This window comes from Nomascus leucogenys, chromosome 2 (genome assembly GCF_006542625.1).
Source record: "Nomascus leucogenys isolate Asia chromosome 2, Asia_NLE_v1, whole genome shotgun sequence".
NCBI classification, from domain to species: Eukaryota; Metazoa; Chordata; class Mammalia; order Primates; family Hylobatidae; genus Nomascus; species Nomascus leucogenys.
In genome coordinates, this window is record NC_044382.1 from 88,563,108 (window position 1) to 88,582,370 (window position 19,263).

General features: G+C 41.2%; 1 protein-coding gene across 2 annotated transcripts in view; it reads left to right on the forward strand.

Moving 5' to 3' along the window:
• The window catches only part of CMYA5 (cardiomyopathy associated 5), a 101,575-nt gene that overhangs the window by 66,923 nt on the left and 15,389 nt on the right, over window positions 1-19,263 (forward strand). For both annotated transcript variants that reach the window (XR_004027088.1, XM_003261520.3), the window contains 3 exons: window positions 645-794; window positions 3,710-3,856; window positions 4,962-5,109. Coding sequence is in view for 1 of the 2 variants with exons in the window: in XM_003261520.3 (XP_003261568.2) it covers window positions 645-794; window positions 3,710-3,856; window positions 4,962-5,109 (445 nt within the window). In the remaining variant the exon portion in view is untranslated. The remainder of the gene's footprint in view (window positions 1-644; window positions 795-3,709; window positions 3,857-4,961; window positions 5,110-19,263) is intronic.

A 19,263-nucleotide genomic window follows, 5' to 3' on the forward strand; every position in this document is an offset into this window, starting at 1 on the left:
AGCTACTCAGGAGGCTGGGGCAGGAGAATTGCTTGAACCCGGGAGGCAGAGGTTGCAGTGAGCCAAGATTGCGCCACTGCACTCCAGCCTGGGTGATAGAGCAAGACTCCGTCTCAAAAAATAAAAAATAAAAAAAAATTGGCCAGGTGCGGTGGCTCATGCCTGTAATCCCAACACTTTGAGAGGCCGAGGTGGGTGGATCACCTGAGGTCAGAAGTTCGAGACCATCCTGGCCAAGATGGTGAAACCCCGTCTCTACTAAAAATACAAAAATTAGCCAGGTGTGGTGGCAGGTGCCTATAATCCCAGCAACTTGGGAGGCTGAGACAGGAGAACCGCTTGAATCTGGGAGGCAAAGGTTTCAGTGAGCCAAGATCGTGCCACTGCACTCCAGCCTGGGTGACAGAGTGAGACTCAGTCTCAAACATAAATAAATGGAATTAAATTAAAATTAAAATTAAAAAATTAAAAAAATAAAAGAGAATATAATTGGGGTTTGGGGTTTGGGGAAACAAGAGAACCCTTCTACTTTTATACCATGTATTTCTGTATTGTTTGAATTTTTTTCAACAAGCGTAAGTAACTTTTGCCCAAAAAATTAATAAAAACAGCATTAGTTACAATAAATCTTGTTTATATTCCAGTTCCACAGCCTCCTAGATTAGAACCTCAGGAACCAAATTCTGCCACCAGCACAACGATTGCGGTTTATTGGAGCATGAACAAGGAAGATGTCATTGATTCATTTCAGGTTTACTGCATGGAGGATCCACAAGATGATCAAGAAGTAAATGGTAGGATTGCTAACACAAATACAAATGCATATGCATATTCATGCATCTTCATGTGAAGTATTTAAATATACGCCTGTGTTATGACTCTTCCCACAAAGCATTTATAGCCATTTACAAAACAACAACAAAACCCCAACAACCATATAATGAAATAATAACTACAGAAGCAAAATTTGGGAATCAAGATCAGGGAAAACAAAATAGCATAACTATTATAATAGTCAACACGAATATTGTAGTTGAGATTCACATTTGGCTTTGAGCTCTCAGAATAACAGGAGCAATGAAGTGGTTCTCATTTTCAGAAAGGAGGTAACATACCAGAGTTTCAAGGAAAATAAAGTTTTAAACAGTACGAAAGCCTGAAAGACAAGTGTCACATGTTCCACTTTTAGGGAAGAAGCCATAGAAAGGACAGTGTGCTCCACAATGGTCTGAATGCAAATGAAGCACGGGATGTCATGGGTGGCAGTTTCTCAAGTCTGTCTTTGCTAAAAGCCACCAAAAAGCCACAAGGTTCATTCAGTGTTCACAGTTCCCAAGGCATGGGCCTAGGTATGGTGTAGTCTTCCTGTGTCCCAAATTAATGTGTGGATAGAAATGGAAGTGCTTAGTAGGGTGAATGGATGGTATGTCTTACAGCTGAGCCTCTGTAAGTATCTCTCAGCTCAGAAGGACTTCTAATAAGCCCTGGAAGCCAGGCAGTTTGAGGTTGTGCTTCCTGGTGAATCAGAGCTGGGAGTGCTGCCATTCTGTGTTGCTTGTTGAAGACAGACCCACATACTACGGAAAACAGATGAGCATGTGGCAGGCTTGGCGTCCTAACTCAGGCGCCCAATTTGTAATCAGGAATGAATGGTAATATATTATACTATTACTAATATTTAAGTCTTTTGAAATGTCATGTGATAATTAATTTAGAAAAAAGTTTAAAAAAGCAATTATAGGCATAGTGTAAAGTTGGCTAAATCTGTCTGTAATGTAATGACTCCTGTTTTATTGACCTATTTCCATATGCCTGTCACAGCACAACCAAGTAAGTGTTACTATCCCTATCTGCAAGTGAGAAAACTAATGTGAGGTTAAGTAGTTTGCTCAAGGCCTTGCAGCTTGTACGTGACCGGGGGCAGGAGTCAAACACACATCTGTCAGGCTCCAAAGTTTATGCTTTTATTTGTTTGTCTCTGTGTGTGTTTTCTTATACCATACTTCATCTCCATCTATTTCTAGCTGTTTTCCAAACACCATGGCTCTCTGAGACCCCTCTTATCAAATAGTTATTGCTTGGAGTACTTTTTTTTTTTTACTGGGTTTCACCCCCACCCCAAACACTTCCCTATCCTGTGTCTCACTGTTTCTGTGCCCTGAACTGTGTTAATAACAGTTAGCTAATCTGATAATCTAGTCTGTGATACCATGCCGTGTTTAGTAGGGTCTCTGGTCACATATGTTATGTGCACTGTTAAAGGGAGTGGCAGGGTAATAGGATGTATTAGTTCATTCTCACACTGCTATAAAGACATACCTGAGACTGGGTAATTTATGAAGAAGAGGTTTAACTGGCTCACAGTTCTACAAGGTGTACAGGAAGACTGGCAGGGGAGGCCTTAGGAGACAGAATCATGGCAGAAGGTGAAGGGGAAGCAAGCACATCTTCCCATGGCTGGCAGGGAAGAGAGAGAGAGTAAAGCAGGAAGTGCTACACACTTTCAAACAACCAGATCTCTTGAGAACTCATTTATGAGAACAGCAAGGGAGAAGTCCACCCCCATGATTCAATCACCTCCCACCAGGCTCTTCCTCCAACACTGGGAATTACAATTCAACATGAGATCTGGGTGGGGACACAGAACCGAACCATATCATAGGACCTTGCCTAAAAGAATGATTCCAGTGAAAACTGCAGACACAGATTCTGGGATATGGGAGAAATATTCTTCAGTGTACAAGTCCTTATGAGGTTCTCTAAACTGAACTTTCTGTCCAGAAAGTACAGCTCATTGGAAAGGAGAGAGGCAATTGAGAAACCTGCTAAGTTGAAGAGCTCCCGATTTTCTTTTAAAGAAACAGTCTGGGTTCTTAAGTGGAAAAGTTTTGAAGCTGTGACATTCAAGAGTAACAAGGGGGGGTTATAACTGAAATTACCGTAGGCAAAATTTACAAAGAAAATCATATGTTTTAAAGGAGATAAAATTTCAGTAAGAATAATCAAATTGGCCCAAATTGGTAGGTTTGTTCAGAATGGTATTGGATAATGTTTACTATTAAAATATTCAAAGTAAAATATTTTTTAAAATTTTAGAAGGAAAATGTCTTAATTGGACAAAGTTACTTCTTAGAGTAGCTTATGACCTATCAAGGTTATTTAAGTATTTCTATAAATTGTGGAAATCTCTAGTGGAAAGAATTCTGGAATCCATGAGAAGGAACCAGGATTTGAAACCTGGAAGGTCATAGTGAATACCAAAATAGTTTACTAATCTGTAAAGATGTTTAAAAACCATGAAGTTGTACTTTTTTTATGACATACTCTTCTGAAATATTGGCACTGGTTCTTAAGATTTTCTTGAGAATGTGTTACTGAGATTTAAGCTAACATATACTTTATGTAATTTTAATATTCGCTACTGAAATAAGTTACTTTAATTGTGGTATATGAAGCTCAGAATCTTACTAATATGCTATTATTTTCTGATAAGTGTTAACAAGTATTACTATGTCATCCTAAGTATCTCTTTTCAGAATGCTATTGCTTTCATATGTATTCTAAGGAGCTGGTTTTCACATAATGGTATCTGTAAGGTTATCAGTTTGCGTTTTCCACTGAAAGAAAATCATAGATGACTTTCTCCAGTAGCTATAACTTTTAATTAACTTTGGAAGACATCTTAGATTTTAATTATGTCTTATGCTAGAGTTGGTAGAAGAATATAGACTGACAGTGAAAGAAAGCTACTGCATTTTTGAAGATCTGGAACCTGACCGATGCTATCAAGTGTGGGTGATGGCTGTGAACTTCACTGGATGTAGCCTGCCCAGTGAAAGGGCAATCTTTAGGACAGGTAAGGAGATGGATGCTAAGGGTGCGTTAGAAGACAACGCTCAATTCTTCACAGACTCTTGAGATCAGCCAGTAAGTGTTTATTAAGCACCTATTATATGTTGAGTGTTGTGCAAAGTGCTGGTTATACAACGATGACTAAGACTGCGGTCCTGTTCTCAAGAAGCTCATGCTCAGGTGGTGAGATGGAAAAACAGAGGATCATAGAAAATGTGTGGTAAGGGCCGTATCCAGATATACACACGTTACTATGAGAACACTCCAGAGGGGCACCCAAGTTGGCCTGGGGCAGGGGCAGGATCGGAACTGCTTCCTAGAACTGATGCCTTCAGAAAATGCTTTAAAGGATCAATAGGAAGTAATGCATTAAAGGAGGATATTCCACTGGAAAAAGACATGAGCAGAGGCATCGAGGCAAGAAACAGTATGGAGTGTGCAGGACACTGTAAGAAGTTTGGTATTATTTCTTAGACTTAAACAAGGGAAAGACAAGATGAGAAAGGCTAACATAGAGAGGCCGTGTTTGCAAGGTAAGAAGCTTGGGCTGTGTGTGGGTGCTGGGAACCCCCAAAAGGTTTTAAGCAGTGGTATTTAACTGGAAATGCATTCTCACAATGAAATCTTTTCACAGGGTATAAAGCCTAAACCAAGGCTGCGCTGCCTTTAAGATAATGGTAACCTGCCTCAGGGGAAGAAATAGTTTACTCCTACCCTCTATCCTTTCCTCTTGCCTTTTAAAACAAGCCTTTATTGAGCACCTACTGAGGACAAGATCGTCGCTAACTTGTGTGTACTGGGACAGGGGAAAGAATCTTTATTTTGATTTGCTCGTGTATGTATAAAGAAAGTCTAGTGGGATTTATAGGAAGCTACTATTAGGGGCTGTTTGGGGATGGGTGAGAACAGGGCAATGTGGAAGGCAGAGAAGGGAGAGAGAGACATCACCATCTATATTTGATCCCTTTTGGGTTTTTAACACAGAATACATTTTCTGATAAAAAATTAAAAACAGAATCATGCCGAAGCCATGGAAGATCACATGCTTCTCAGGTCCCAGGAAAGCAAGCTGGCATTGCTCCATGACTGTCCTGACTCTCTTTCTGCAGCACCCTCCACCCCTGTGATCCGTGCTGAGGACTGTACTGTGTGTTGGAACACAGCCACTATCCGATGGCGGCCCACCACCCCAGAGGCCACGGAGACCTACACTCTGGAGTACTGCAGACAGCACTCTCCTGAGGGAGAGGGCCTCAGGTAAGGGGCCCTCTCCATGGGAGGGACTGCCCAGAGCCCAGGAACCAAGCTCTGGGCCCTAAACTACCCTCTAGCTTCTGCTCACCAAGGGAGAAATGCAGCCTAAAATCTTGCTGAGCTAATGAAGCCGCTGACTTGATTTGCAGCTCTATCACGGTTCATCAATGAACTCCAAGTTTGTAATAAAACACATGCTACAATGCAGAATAACTCCCTTGTAAGAAAAATATATGTGAATTTTAATGATAGAACATTCTTTGAGGTATATTTAACTTCGGTCATTAGACAGGATTTATGCATATTTTATGGGTTTTTTACTAACTATATCAGAATCCGTACCACCTAACTCCGGAAACTAATAGTGAGCTTGTGTATAATGTAAATCCGAATGCCTCCATGATAGACTGGTAACATAAAGGAGCTAATTACATATATATTATCATGGAGACATACCTGCCTCTCCAAAAGCATGAAATATGTAAAGAGATTCTTCTGGGAAAAAAGAAACGTGACGCTCTCTCACTAAGATGCTGAAGCTGACATTCATCAATAAGCGGCTGTGCATCCACTAGGCATTTGGTAAATGTTAACTTATCTACTGAGGTGGTGTTTTCTTAGCCTCCCACCTCCTTGCTGTGGAGCAGCTTCGTGTACCATGATGAATATTCAGATCATTCTTTTTTTTTATTTTTTATTTTTATTTTTTTGAAGTGAACATAAACTCAAGATTTTATTGTCTTCATAATAAAAGATGACACTTAGAACTGGATCACTTGGCCCTTTCTCTTCTTATCTCCTCCCAGTTCAAAATGCTTGCATCTTTATGGAACTCAGGAATAATGGTATAAAACTAGACAGCTTTTTTTAAAATTACACTTTAAGTTCTGGGATATGTGTGCAGAACAGGCAGGTTTGTTACATAGGTATACACGTGCCATGGTGGTTTGCTGCACCCATCAACCTGTCATCTATATTATGTATTTCTCCTAATTCTATCCCTCCCCTACCCCCCTAACCCCCAAAAGCCCTGGTGTGTGATGGTCCCCTCCCTGTGTCCATGTGTTCTCATTGTTCAACTCCCACTTATGAGTGAGAACGTGAGGTGTTTGGTTTTTTAATTCCTGTGTAAGTTTGCGGAGAATGAGGGCTTCCAGCTTCATCCATGTCCCTGCAAAGGACATGAACTCAATCCTTTTTTATGGCTGCATAGTATTTCATGGTGTATAAGTGCCACGTTTTCTTTATCCAGTCTATCGTTTGGGTTGGTTCCAAATCTCTGCTATTGTGAATAGTGCTGCAGTAAACATACGTGTGCATGTGTCTTTATAGTAGAATGATTTATAATCCTCTGGGTATATACCCAGTAATGAGATTGCTGGATCAAATGGTATTTCTGGTTCTAGATCCCTGAGGAATCGCCACACTGTCTTCCACAATGGTTGAACTAATTTACACTCCCACCAACAGTGTAAAAGTGTTCCTGTTTCTCCACATCCTCTCCAGCATCTGTTGTTTCCTGACTTTTTAATGACTGCCATTCTAACTGGTGTGAGATGGTATCTCATTGTGGTTTTGATTTGTGTTTCTCTAATGACCAGTGATGATGAGCTTTTTTTCATATGTTTGTTGGCAGCATAAATGTCTTCTTTTGAGAAGTGTCTGTTCATATCCTTTGCCTACTTTTTGATGGGGTTTTTTCTTGTAAATTTGTTTAAGTTCCTTGTAGATTCTGGATATTAGCCCTTTGTCAGATGGATAGATTGCAAAAATTTTCTCCCATTCTGTAGGTTGCCTGTTCACTCTGATGATAGTTTCTTTTGCTGTGCAGAAGCTCTTTAGTTTAATTAGATCCCATTGGTGGATTTTGGCTTTTGTTGCCATTGCTTTTGGTGTTTTAGTCATGAAGTCTTTGCCCACGCCTATGTCCTGAATGGTATTGCCTAAGTTTTCTTCTAGGGTTTTTATGGTTTTAGGTCTTACGTTTAAGTCTTTAATCCATCTTGAGTTAATTTTTGTATAAGGTGTAAGGAAGGGGTCCAGTTTCAATTTTCTGCATATGGCTAGCCAGTTTTTCCAACACCATTTATTCAATAGGGAATCCTTTCCCCATTGCTTGTTCTTGTCAGGTTTGTCAAAGATCAGATGGTTGTAGATGTGTGGCGTTATTTCTGAGGCCTCCGTTCTGTTTCATTGGTCTATGTATCTGTTTTGGTACCAGTACCATGCTGTTTTGGTTACTTAGCCTTGTAGTATAGTTTGAAGTCAGGTAGCATGATGCCTCCAGCTTTGTTCTTTTTGCTTAGGATTGTCTTGGCTATGTGGGCTCCTTTTTGGTTCCATATGAAATTTAAAGTAGTTTTTTCTAATTCTGTGAAGAAAGTCAGTGGTAGCTTGGTGGGAATAGCATTGAATCTATAAATTCCTTTGGGCAGTATGGCCATTTTCACAATATTGATTCTTCCTATCCATGAACATGGAATGTTTTTCCATTTGTGTGTGTTCTTTCTTATTTCTTTGAGCAGTGGTTTGTAGTTCTCCTTGAAGAGGTCCTTCACATCCCTTGTAAGTTGTATTCCTAGGTATTTAATTCTCTTTGTAGCAATTGGGAATGGGCATTCACTCATGGTTTGGCTCTCTTATTGTTGTATAGGAATGCTCGTGATTTTTGCACACTGATTTTGTATCTTGAGAGTTTGCTGAAGTTGCTTATCAGCTTAAGGAGATTTGAGGCTGAGATGATGGGGTTTTCTAAATATACAATCATGTCATCTGCAAACATAGACAATTTAACTTCCTCTCTTCCTATTTGGATACCTTTTTTTCTTTTTCTTGCCTGATTGCCCTGGCCAGAGTTTCCAATACTATGTTGAATAGGAGTGGTGAGAGAGGGCCTCCTTGTCTTGTGCAGGCTTTGAAAGGAATGTTTCCAGTTTGTTTTATTTATTTATTTTTTTTGAGACGGGGTGTTGCTATCACCCAAGCTGGAGTGCAGTGGCGTGATCTCGGCTCACTGCAACCTCTGCCTCCCAGGTTCAAGTGATTCTCCTGCCTCAGCCTGCTGAGTAGCTAGGATTACAGGTGCATGCCACCAAGCCCAGCTAATTTTTTTGTGTATTTTTAGTAGAGACGGGTTTCACCATGTTAGCCAGGATGGTCTCAGTTTCCTGACCTCATGATCTGACTTCCTTGGTCTCCCAAATGCTGGGATTATAGGTGTGAGCCACCACGCCTGGCGCTTCCAGCTTTTGCTCATTCAGTACGATATTGGCTGTGGGTTTGTCATAAATAGCTCTTATTATTTTGAGATACATTCAATGAATACCAAGTTTATTGAGAGTTTTTAGCATGAAGGGGTGTTGAATTTTATTGAAGGCCTTTTCTGCATCTATTGAGATAATCATGTGGTTATTGTCATTGGTTCTGTTTATGTGATGGATTATGTTTATTGATTTGCATATATTGAGCCAGCCTTGCATCCCAGGAATAAAGCTGACTTGATTGTGGTGGATAAGCTTTTTGATGTGCTGCTGGATTCGGTTTGCCAGTATTTTATTGAGGATTTTCACATCGATGTTCATCAGGGATATTGGCCTGAAATTTTCTTTTTTTACTGTGTCTCTGCCAGGTTTTGGTATCAGGATGATGCTAGCCTCATAAAATGAGTTAGGGAGGAGTCCCTCTTTTTCTGTTGTTTGGAATAGTTTCAGAAGGAATGGTACCAACTCCTCTTTGTACCTCTGGTAGAATTCAGCTGTGAATCTGTTTGGTCCTGGGCTTTTTTTGGTTGGTAGGATATTAATTACTGTCTCAATTTCAGAACTTGTTATTGGTCTATTCAGGGATTCGACTTCTTCTTAGTTTAGTCTTGGGAGGGTGTATGTGTCCAGGAATTTATCCATTTCTTCTAGATTTTCAAGTTTATTTGCATAGAGGTGTTTATAGTATTCTCTGATGGTAGTTTGTATTTCTGTTGGATCAGTGGTGATATCTCCTTTATCATTTTTTATTGTGTCTATTTGATTCTTGTCTCTTTTCTTCTTTATTAGTCTGGCTAGTGGTCTATTTTGTTAATCTTTTCAAAAAACCAGCTCCTGGATTCACTGATTTTTTGAAGGGTTTTTTTTAACGTCTCTATCTCCTTCAGTTCTGCTCTGATCTTAGTTATTTCTTGTCTTCTGCTATCTTTTGAATTTGTTTGCTCTTGCTTCTCTTGTTCTGTTGTGATGTCAGGGTGTCAATTTTAGATCTTTCTCACTTTCTCTTGTGGGCATTTAGTGCTGTAAATTTCCCTCTAACCACTGCTTTAGCTGTGTCCCAGAGATTCTGGTACGTTGTGTCTTTGTTCTCATTGGTTTCAAAGAAGTTATTTATTTCTGACTTAATTTCATTATTTACCCAGTAGTCATTCAGGAGCAGGTTGTTCAGTTTCCATGTAGTTGTGTGGTTTTGAGTGAATTTCTTAATCCTGAGTTCCAATTTGATTGCACTGTGGTCTGAGAGACTGTTTGTTATGATTTCCATTCTTTTATATTTGCTGAGGAGTGTTTTACTTCCAATTATGTGGTCAATTTTAGACTAAGTGCAATGTGGTGCTGAGAAGAATGTATATTCTGTTGATTTGGGGTGGAGAGTTCTGTAGATGTCTATTAGGTCCGCTTGGTCCAGAGCTGAGTTCAAGTCCTGAATATCCTTGTTAATTTTCTGTCTCATTGATCTGTTTAATACTGACAGTGGGGTATTAAAGTCTCCCACTATTATTGTGTGTGAGTCTAAGTCTCTTTGTAGGTCTCTAAGAACTTGCTTTATGAATCTGGGTGCTCCTGTATTGGGTGCATATATATTTAGGATAGTTAGCTCTTCTTGTTGTGTTGATCCCTTTGCCATTATGTAATGCCCTTCTTCGTCTTTTTTGATCTTTGTTGGTTTAAAGTCTGTTTTATCAGAGACTAGGATTGCAACCCCTGCTTTTTTTTTTCTTTCCATTTGCTTGGTAAGTATTCCTCCATCCCTTTATTTTGAGCCTATGTGTGTCTTTGCTTGTGAGATGGTCTCCTGAATACAGCACACCAATGGGTCTTGACTCTTTATCCAATGTGCCAGTCTGTGTCTTTTAATTAGGGCATTTAGCCTGTTTACATTTAAGGTTAATATTGTTATGTGTGAATTTTATCCTGTCATTATGATGCTAGCTGGTTCTATTGCCCGTTAGTTGATGTAGTTTCTTCATAGTGTCGATGGTCTTTACAATTTGGTATGTTTTTGCAGTGGCTGGTACTGGTTTTTCCTTTCCATATTTAGTGCTTCCTTCAGGAGCTCTTGTAAGGTAGGCCTGGTGGTGACAAACAGCATTTGCTTGTCTAGAAAGGATTTTATTTCTCCTTTGCTTATGAAGCTTAGTTTGGCTGGATATTAAATTCTGGGCTGAAAATTCTTTTCTTTAATAATGTTGAATATTGGCCCCCACTCTCTTCTGGCTTGTGGGGTTTCTGCAAAGAGACCCATTGTTAGTCTGATGGGCTTCCCTTTGTGGGCAACCCAGCCTTTCTCTCTGGCCGTCCTTAACATTGTTTCCTTCATTTCAACCTTGGTCAATCAGATGATTATGTGTCTTAGGGTTGCTCTTCTCAAGGAGTATCTTTGTGGTGTTCTCTGTGTTTCCTGAATTTGAGTGTTGGCCTGTCTTGCTAGGTTGGGGAAGTTCTCCTGGATAATATACTGAAGAGTGTTTTCCAACTTGGTTCCATTCTCCCCATCACTTTCAGCTACACCAATCAGATGTAGATTTGGTCTTTTCACATAGTCCCATATTTCTTGGAGGCTTTGTTTGTTCCTTTTCATTTTTTTCCCTCTAATCTTGTCCTCATGCTTTATTTGATTAAGTTGATCTTCAGTCTCTGATATCCTTTCTTCCGCTTGATTAATTCGGCTATTGATAACTTGTGTATGCTTCACGAAGTTCTTGTGCTGTGTTTTTCAGGTCCATTAGGTCATTTATGTTCCTCTCTAAACTGGTTATGCTAGTTAGAAATTCCTCTAACCTTTTTTCAAGGTTCTTAGCTTCCTTGCATTGGGTTAAAACATGCTCTTTTAGCTTGGAGGAGTTTGTTATAACCCACCTGCTGAAGCTGACTTCTGTCAATTAGTCAAACTCATTTTCTATCCAGTTTTGTTCTCTTGCTGGTGAGGACTTATGATCCTTTAAAGGAGAAGAGGTATTCTGGTTTTTGGAATTTTCAGCCTTTTTGCACTGGTTTTTCCCTCATCTTCATGGATTTATCTACGTTTGGTCTTTGATGTTGGTGACCTTCAGATGGAGTTTCTGTGTGGACGTCCTTTTTGTTGATGTTAATGCTATTCTTTTCTATATGTTAGTTTTCCTTCTAACAGTCAGGCCTGTCTGATGCAGGTCTACTGCAGTTTGCTGGAGGTCCACTCCAGACCCTGTCTGCCTGGGTATCACCAGCAAAGGCTGCAGAACAGCAAAGATTGCTGCCTGTTCCTTCCTTTGGAAGCTTCGTCTCATAGGGGCACCTGCCAGATGCCAGCTGGAGCTCTCTTGTATGATGTGTCTGTAGACCCTGCTGGGAAGTGTCTCCCAAGTCAGGAGGCATGGGGGTCAGGGACCCACTTGAGAAGGCAGTCTGTCCCTTAGCAGAGCTCAAGTGCTGTGCTGGGAGATCTGCTGCTCTCTTCAGAGCTGGCAGGCTGGAACGTTTAAGTCTGCTGAAGCTGTGCCCACAACTGCCCCTTCCCCCAAGTGCTCTGTTCCAGGGAGATGGGAGTTTTATCTATAAGCCCCTGACTGGGCCTGCTACCTTTCTTTCAGAGATGGCCTGCTAAGAGAGGAGGAATCTAGAGAGGCAGTCTGGCTAGAGTGGCTTTGCTGAGCTGCGGTGGGTTCCACCCAGTTTGAACTTCCTGGCTGCTTTGTTTACATGGTAAGGGGAAAACTGCCTACTCAAGCCTCAGTAATGGCAGACGCCCCTCCCCCACCAAGCTCCAGCATTCCAGATCGACTTCAAACTGCTGTGCTGCCAGCGAGAATTTCAAGTCAGTGGATCTTAGCTTGCTGGGCTCCTTGGGGGTGGGATAAACTGAACTAGACCACTTGGCTCCCTGGCTTCAGCCTCCTTTCCAGGGGAGTGAATGGTTCTGTCTCGCTGGTGTTCCAGGAGCCACTGGGGTATGAAAAAAAACTCCTGCAGCTAGCTCAGTGCCTGCCCAAATGGCCGCCCAGTTTTGTGCTTGAAACCCAGGGCCCTGGTGGCGTAGGCACCTGAGAGAATCTCCTGGTCTACGGGTTGTGAAGACCATGGGAAAAGCATAGTATCTGGGCTGGAATGCACTGTTCTTCATGGCTTCCCTTGGCTAAGGCAGGGAGTTCCTCGACCCCTTGTGCTTCCCAGGTAAGGCAATGCCCCACCCTGCTTCTGCTCGCCCTCTATGGGCTGCACCCACTGTCTAACCAGTCCCACTGAGATGAGCTGGGTACCTCAGTTGGAAATGCAGAAATCACCCACCTTCTACATTGATCTTGCTGGGAGCTGTAGACCAGAGCTGTTCCTATTCGGCCATCTTGCCAGCCACCTCTAGACAGCTTTAAATAAAGTGTATTATTTAAGCTCTTGTTTATCTTCATGATCAACAACTATTTATTTAGTTACGATGTGAAATTTTATATGACTGAGCAATGATGATAGTTTCAAGTTGAAGACAGGCTTCACAAAATATGATCAAAGGATGAATTAATATCGGGTGGGGGACGTTTTGGTGGGATGTAGGCATTTAAGCAGAAGTGAAACATAATAAATGTTCAAGAAACAACATCTCTTTTAATGTGCCAACTGCTGGAAGGCAGGCTTCGGTATTAGCAAATAGCTTAGAGGTGAACTCTGGCCTAAACAGAGGGAGAGAGAAAAAAAAAAAAAACAACCAAACCAGACTTTTATTGAGCATTTACTATGTGCCAATCACTAGCCCAAGTACTTTAGGTATGTTGCCTCATGTAATCCTCACAAAAACTCTAAGATAAAACAGACACTTTGAGAGGCTACTCAGCTCGTATTAGCAGTCAGGATTTAAACCTCATTTTCTAAGATTTCAAAGTCTAAGCTTTTAACCCTTGCTTTACGTCACTTAGAGGAGTCCTGGACCTTAACTGTGAAAACTCATTGATGCTACATGAGAAGAACCCTGTATCAGAAGTGCTGGAGTCCCAGAGTAATCTCTCCCACCATTTTCTACCATCAGTAAGGAAAACCCAGCTCTTTCAGAGGCAAGATCAGCCTGCTAATGAAGGCTCTGAAATGACTCATTCCCTTTATGGCATCTGTCCCCAGTTGGCATTTGCATAAATCACATCAGCACAGTTGGATACTTAAATCAGCAGAAATCTGGAAACCCTGAGACCTAGTAGCCATCTCACTAGGGAACAGTGATGTCATCTCATAAATGTGGCTACAAGGAGAAGGGACAAGGAGATGGCGTTCCATTGAAGGCCTTCAGTTGGCTGGGAACTTGCCTGCTCTCAGTGAATCTTCTCAGCCATCCTATGAGGCAGGTAGTGATCTCCACTAAATCAGACTCAGAAAGGTTAAATAATCTGGCCAAAGTATGAAATGATGGAGTGAGGGTATGGAGTCAGGATTCAAACCCGGGCCTGTCTTCTTCTTTCCACTGGTTTTAAAACTGCTGCCCTGAATAGACTGAGGCATCCCTCAATAGCCTGATGACTGGGTGGTACCGTGCATCCTTAGTTTTCTCTGTCCCGTGAAAAACATAGATATGAAGAGAGAATGCACTACCATTCAAATCCCCTCTAGTTAATGTTTTTCCCTTCCCTGATTATCCTGGGGCCTTTGCAACTAAAAAAAAAGAAAAAAGAAAAGAAAAGGCTCATTCTGATAACAACAATGCATTCTAAAAAATCCTTTGCAAAAGCCAAAGAAACCAATGACATTTCCATTTGTAGGAAAAAAAAGACCATCCACCAATTTCATGAAGACCAACATCAAGCTTATTAAAACATAAGGCTTGTCATTAGCTTGTTCTATTTGAGATCTTGCCAATCGATTCATTTTTATTTTTCTTGTTGCAGGAAAGCATATTAGGGGCTGGCTAAGCAAAAATTTACAGTAGTTATAGAACAATACAAGGGGTTCTTTGCTGTTGAGTGGTTATAGTCCAGCAAATTTAGAAAAAAAGGGAAATTCCATATGTGAAGCCCTGTTGATAGTTTAATGCTTTGTTGGAGATGGAGTTGCTTTCCATTTAGGTGCTAAGAGGCCCCTCAGTGCCAGGAGGTGCAACGATATATTCAGTCCATAGCCCAGGTTTGACTCTCCAACCTCTGGATCCCTGCTGAGTCTGACAATAGGTAATTTTTTGAGGGAGGAAAAAATTTATTGGCCACAAATTGCTACCCTGTTCATTTGCTAAGTCTACTGCTGACACACCACATCAGAGCCATCCCCCATCAATACAGCCCTCAATATCTTATTCCCTAGGTTGGCATCAACAGACTGAAATAATTCATCTTTAATCTCAGAGTCCCAGGACTGCAAAACTCATTTTTATCTCTTTGGTTCTTTAATGTAAGAGTTCAAGACAGAAGGCAAATTCTGCTCTTTGGGAGTGGCCATGTGTTGTGGTTCTTTTGACCATCTGTTTTTCACAACCAGCTTTAAAACATTCTTTACACGGTCCGATGCTTCAAAATTCTGTAAAAGATTAACTATTTAACTACGATCTATGTAGTTCAATCTCTAAGATGTCAGCTGTGGAGAACATGTCTTACAGTAGAATTGATACATAAAGAAGCTCAAAACTTGGTCATCTCTAGTCAATAAATGTAAACAATTCCTCCTTTTTGTCCATTATATTAGAACCCCATTCTTCACTTTGATTCTCTGCACAGCAATGGATAAAGTTACTTTGTCTCTGAGAAAGAACAGCAAGCCAAGATTTGTTTGATCTCACTCCTTTGTTGGCTCCATGAAGGGATCATTGTGTGAAGTTGTCATCTCAGTGCCCATGACAGTGCCTGGCATATTGTAGCTACTCAATAAATATGTGTTACTGGAATGAGTAAATATCAATTAGCATCAAAGACATAATAACACTGACTAGTAAGAAAAGTTAGTCTAGCTTTGAGGATAATCTCTTATTTAAAACGGGGGAAAAAATAAATTGTGCCAGCAAAGTAAAGAAGAATGGATGAATTAATTGTAGTGCTTGGATATTTAACCAGGAGATAGGACTAGTCTAATCTGTGGACTGGAAACCTTCCCACAGGTAACTTATAGGGAAGGACTTTACAAGCTTATTTATCCATTGGTTATATAACGCTTACATAGGTTCTGGATTTCATGCAAAAACTCTATAGTACTAAACTAGATCCAAAAATTGATCCGGAGGTCCCTGAGGGAAATTAGGAGGATCAAAGATTACTTCCATTTGTTGTGGCTTAGTGTAACTGAGCCTGGACCGTAAATGGGGTATGAATGGGGAACTTATCTGTGTAGATACTCAATAAAGGTCTGTTTCACGAATGAGTGAATGAATGAATGAATGAATGGGATTAGCCAATCTCTTTTTGTCCTTGCCCACTTCAAGTCATCTAACTGGCTGGATCTCCAGCAAACAAGACAGGGAGCAAGAGCTAAATGAGTTCACATTGCTTTTCCACCCCCAATCCGCGATAAAACAAGCAGGCTTCAAAGCTCTGGTATGGTGTAGGAAGACAAGTTGAAAGGAAATGAAAAACAAAAAGGCAAAAAAAGATGAGTAATATTAAATCACACGCACACATGGAGAGAGGGCACTGGTTGTCCTCTAGATTGGAGAATCTAATTTTGGTTGCCAGAATAGAAACACATCCATCTTCAGACCTGCAGTCCTTCCCCAGGTATAATGGCCTCTGGCGATTCCAATTTAAGACCAAAGGTGCTAGTTGAACTTTTATGGTGGGCGTTTGAATGGAATGAGCTTACTGTGCCCCCAAGTTACATGACGCAGTGTCTGAAATAGCTGAGCAACTGCCTCCATTCCATAATCCTCACAGAAAACATTTGCATATTTTTGCGTGTGGGCACCGAGGCTCGGTCCCAGCAGTCGGCCCCTGTTGGGTTTGGGGTAGGCGGGAGTGACAATCCCCGGCTTGTGCGCGGGGGCTGAGGGAGCCCCTACTCGCCTTCTTCCTGTTTTTCTTTGAATGCTCTCCTCAGGTTGGGTGGGCTCAAAACACTTTCAAAAATTTTCCACAGCTCTGCTGTTTCCTCAGCTGTTCTGTCTCTCCTGTGTGGAGAGAAGTCAGAAGAAGTGTGGGTGGAGGAGGGAAAACTGAGAGAAATATAGTACAGGGATTAGCCGTGTGGGCTGCAGCGAGAGAAGCCGTGTATTGAACGACAAATCTGTGAGAGTCAATACGCCAGAAAGTAGCTGGGAGTGAGTCTCCTGCGCCCTGGCCCTGGCTGAGGCTATGGGCTGGGGAGACCCTCCCGGGGCCATCCTCCAGGGCAAGCATTTCCAGGGAGTTGGGCTCAGGGTGCTGGGCCTGTGAACTCATATTCCTCCTTCTTGCAGCTTGTGGGGCCCCACCTGGTGGAGCAGGAACAGAATTGCCTGTCATAGGTGGGTGTTTTCAGCTGGGGACACCCACTGCTCTGTCTGTAGAATAAGAACGAATAAGAGTAAGTTTCCTAATGAACTTAATGCAGAGTGAGGAATCCCAGCATTTTTCTTTTCTTTAAATCTTTATTCCTAAGCCTTCAGATGGATAGGTGATGACTGACCAGTGGTCAACAGCAAGAGATTGGAGCTTCCTTGCACCCTGTGGCTAAAGGAGGCAGTCATTCCTGCTCCTTGCTTCTTCACAGGGGGACAGGAGGGTCACTGACACGATTGGGCCAAAATTCTCTTGAGTAATTAAGAGCTAGTCACCAATCTGTATGTGAAAATGTTTTCCTGACCCAGTTGTCATATCCCTCTGTAGGGAGCCTTTGGGAGAGGGAGTTATGCGAAGATGATTTCCCATCACGCCCCCCAGTGTCTTGGCATTCGGCTTTTCCTAAATGAAATCTTTCTTCCCAAATGACCCTTATTTGACTTTGATCATGTACAACACCTCCTAGTTGTACAGTAAAACCTCAGTCAATGGAAACCCAATCAGTTCCTTCACTTCTAACTTAGGCCTGTCAATTTCCAAAAGTATTCTGGTTGTCCACAATGAAAGACCCAGACATAGTAGAACCAGTAAAACAATCCTGTGAGAACAAGAGCCAAATAATGCAGGACTGAGGAGACTGAAAGTGAAGAACTGAACCTCAATGGAACATAAAATTTAAATCTGAACTTACTGGCAGCTAAAGAGAAAACAGGAGAGAGGGGGAGACAGCAAGAGGAAAAAAAGAGATTACATAACTCATCTTTTTTTAAAAGGAAGCACATTTCACTAAGAGAGACAATTATATTTCTTGACATTCAGCTCTAAGATGAATTTTTCATGTAGATCTTTATATAAGGGCTATTGAACAGGATAATAGCGATTGTCTTTAAGAGCAGTTTTACAAAAGCTGCAAAGGCATTCTCTATATAACCATTATTTTAAACAGGATCTGAAAGCATAATGTGAAGTCACCATTCTGGGCAGGCAGTTTTATGAGGATCTCAAGGAATTGTTTGCCTGTGTGACTGTGGAGGGATAAAGGAGGGCCTAGAGAATCCAGAGGAATGAATGTTACTAAGCTCCTGGGATTCTCTGCCTGGAATATGAATGATACCATTCAGCCTTTGGAGGGTAACTATAGAGAAAACAAAAATCTAGAACCTTTCTGCTGGGACCTTTGGCTTGTGCTGATTTTGCAAGAATGTCTAATTATAGGAAAGCCTAAGCCCCATGGTTGTCAGCATTCAGCCGCCATGTTACTTTTCTACACTGTTGTGAACTAAGAGTGATGTTAGTTCACACCTGTAATCTCAGCACCTGGGGAGTCTGAGGTGGGAGGATTGCTTGAGGCCAAGGAGTTCAAGACCAGCCTGGGCATTCAGCCCCCATGTTATTTTCCACACTATTATGAACTAAGAGTGAGACGCTTACCATCGAGTCTCATAATATCATCATTTATCAAAAGAAAAATCGTTCTGTTCAAAAATTTTTATTTACCAACTTTTTTAAAAAAGAAAATCTTCTCAATCCCGATTTAACCAAGTGTTTCACCTTAAACAAAAAGTTCCATATTTACAGTTAGTTAAGATTTTATAAGTAGCTTCAAACAGACATGGCTATCCAGTTAGTTTTTTATATTTAATGTTGCTCATGTTCTCAAGTAGTTTTTTTTCCTTCCCACCCCTTCTTACCCCGCATTATCTTATGATTATTTTTCCCAACCTAAATGATCATAAAAATCAACCAGGATGCTTACTAAACACTTAGATTCGAAGGCCCCTCTTAAGATTCCGATTCAGAAGATCTAATATGCCTGGGCAGGCTTGGGGAACACTGCCTTACTAGCTGGTCCTTTAGGGCCCAGCCATGTACTCTGTTCACAGGTCACACCACGTGGTGTCCTCTGGACTGCCTGAATGTTGGTGCTGCCAATGTGAATGTCAGTAAGAGCCAACTGTATTTTTAAAAAAACAATACCTACTTAGCCATCTGTGGTACACTGCAGTGACGACACTAACTGTAGGCTGCTCCTAGGAATCACGGCACTGGATTCCTCCATATTGTTTGTATGCAGGCCGCCCCGCTCCCCTGGGGAGAAAGCATGCTTAGATCCAGGGGTTGGACATGGTGGTGCAGAGAACAACCACACCCTGTAATTGCCAACCCCTCAAGTTCCCTTAAGCACATACATACTCCTTTCCTTTTTTTCCATCCCGTACAAATTGCTGAATTATCAAATTCCTGGAGAAGCTACTTTACAGTGTTCAAATTAATGTCCCCTTTGAGATTGTGCAAGCACATCAACCAACTCTTGAACTTCTGAGCTGGTAATATAGCTCTTAAAAGTAAAATATTTAATTAAATTTGTATAGAGAATATGTATTATGGTACAAATTTAAAAGATACAAAAGAGAATACAGTGGAAATTAAGTCTCCTTTCTACCTATCCTTTACCTACCCAATTCTCCTCCCCAGAAGCAATTACTGTT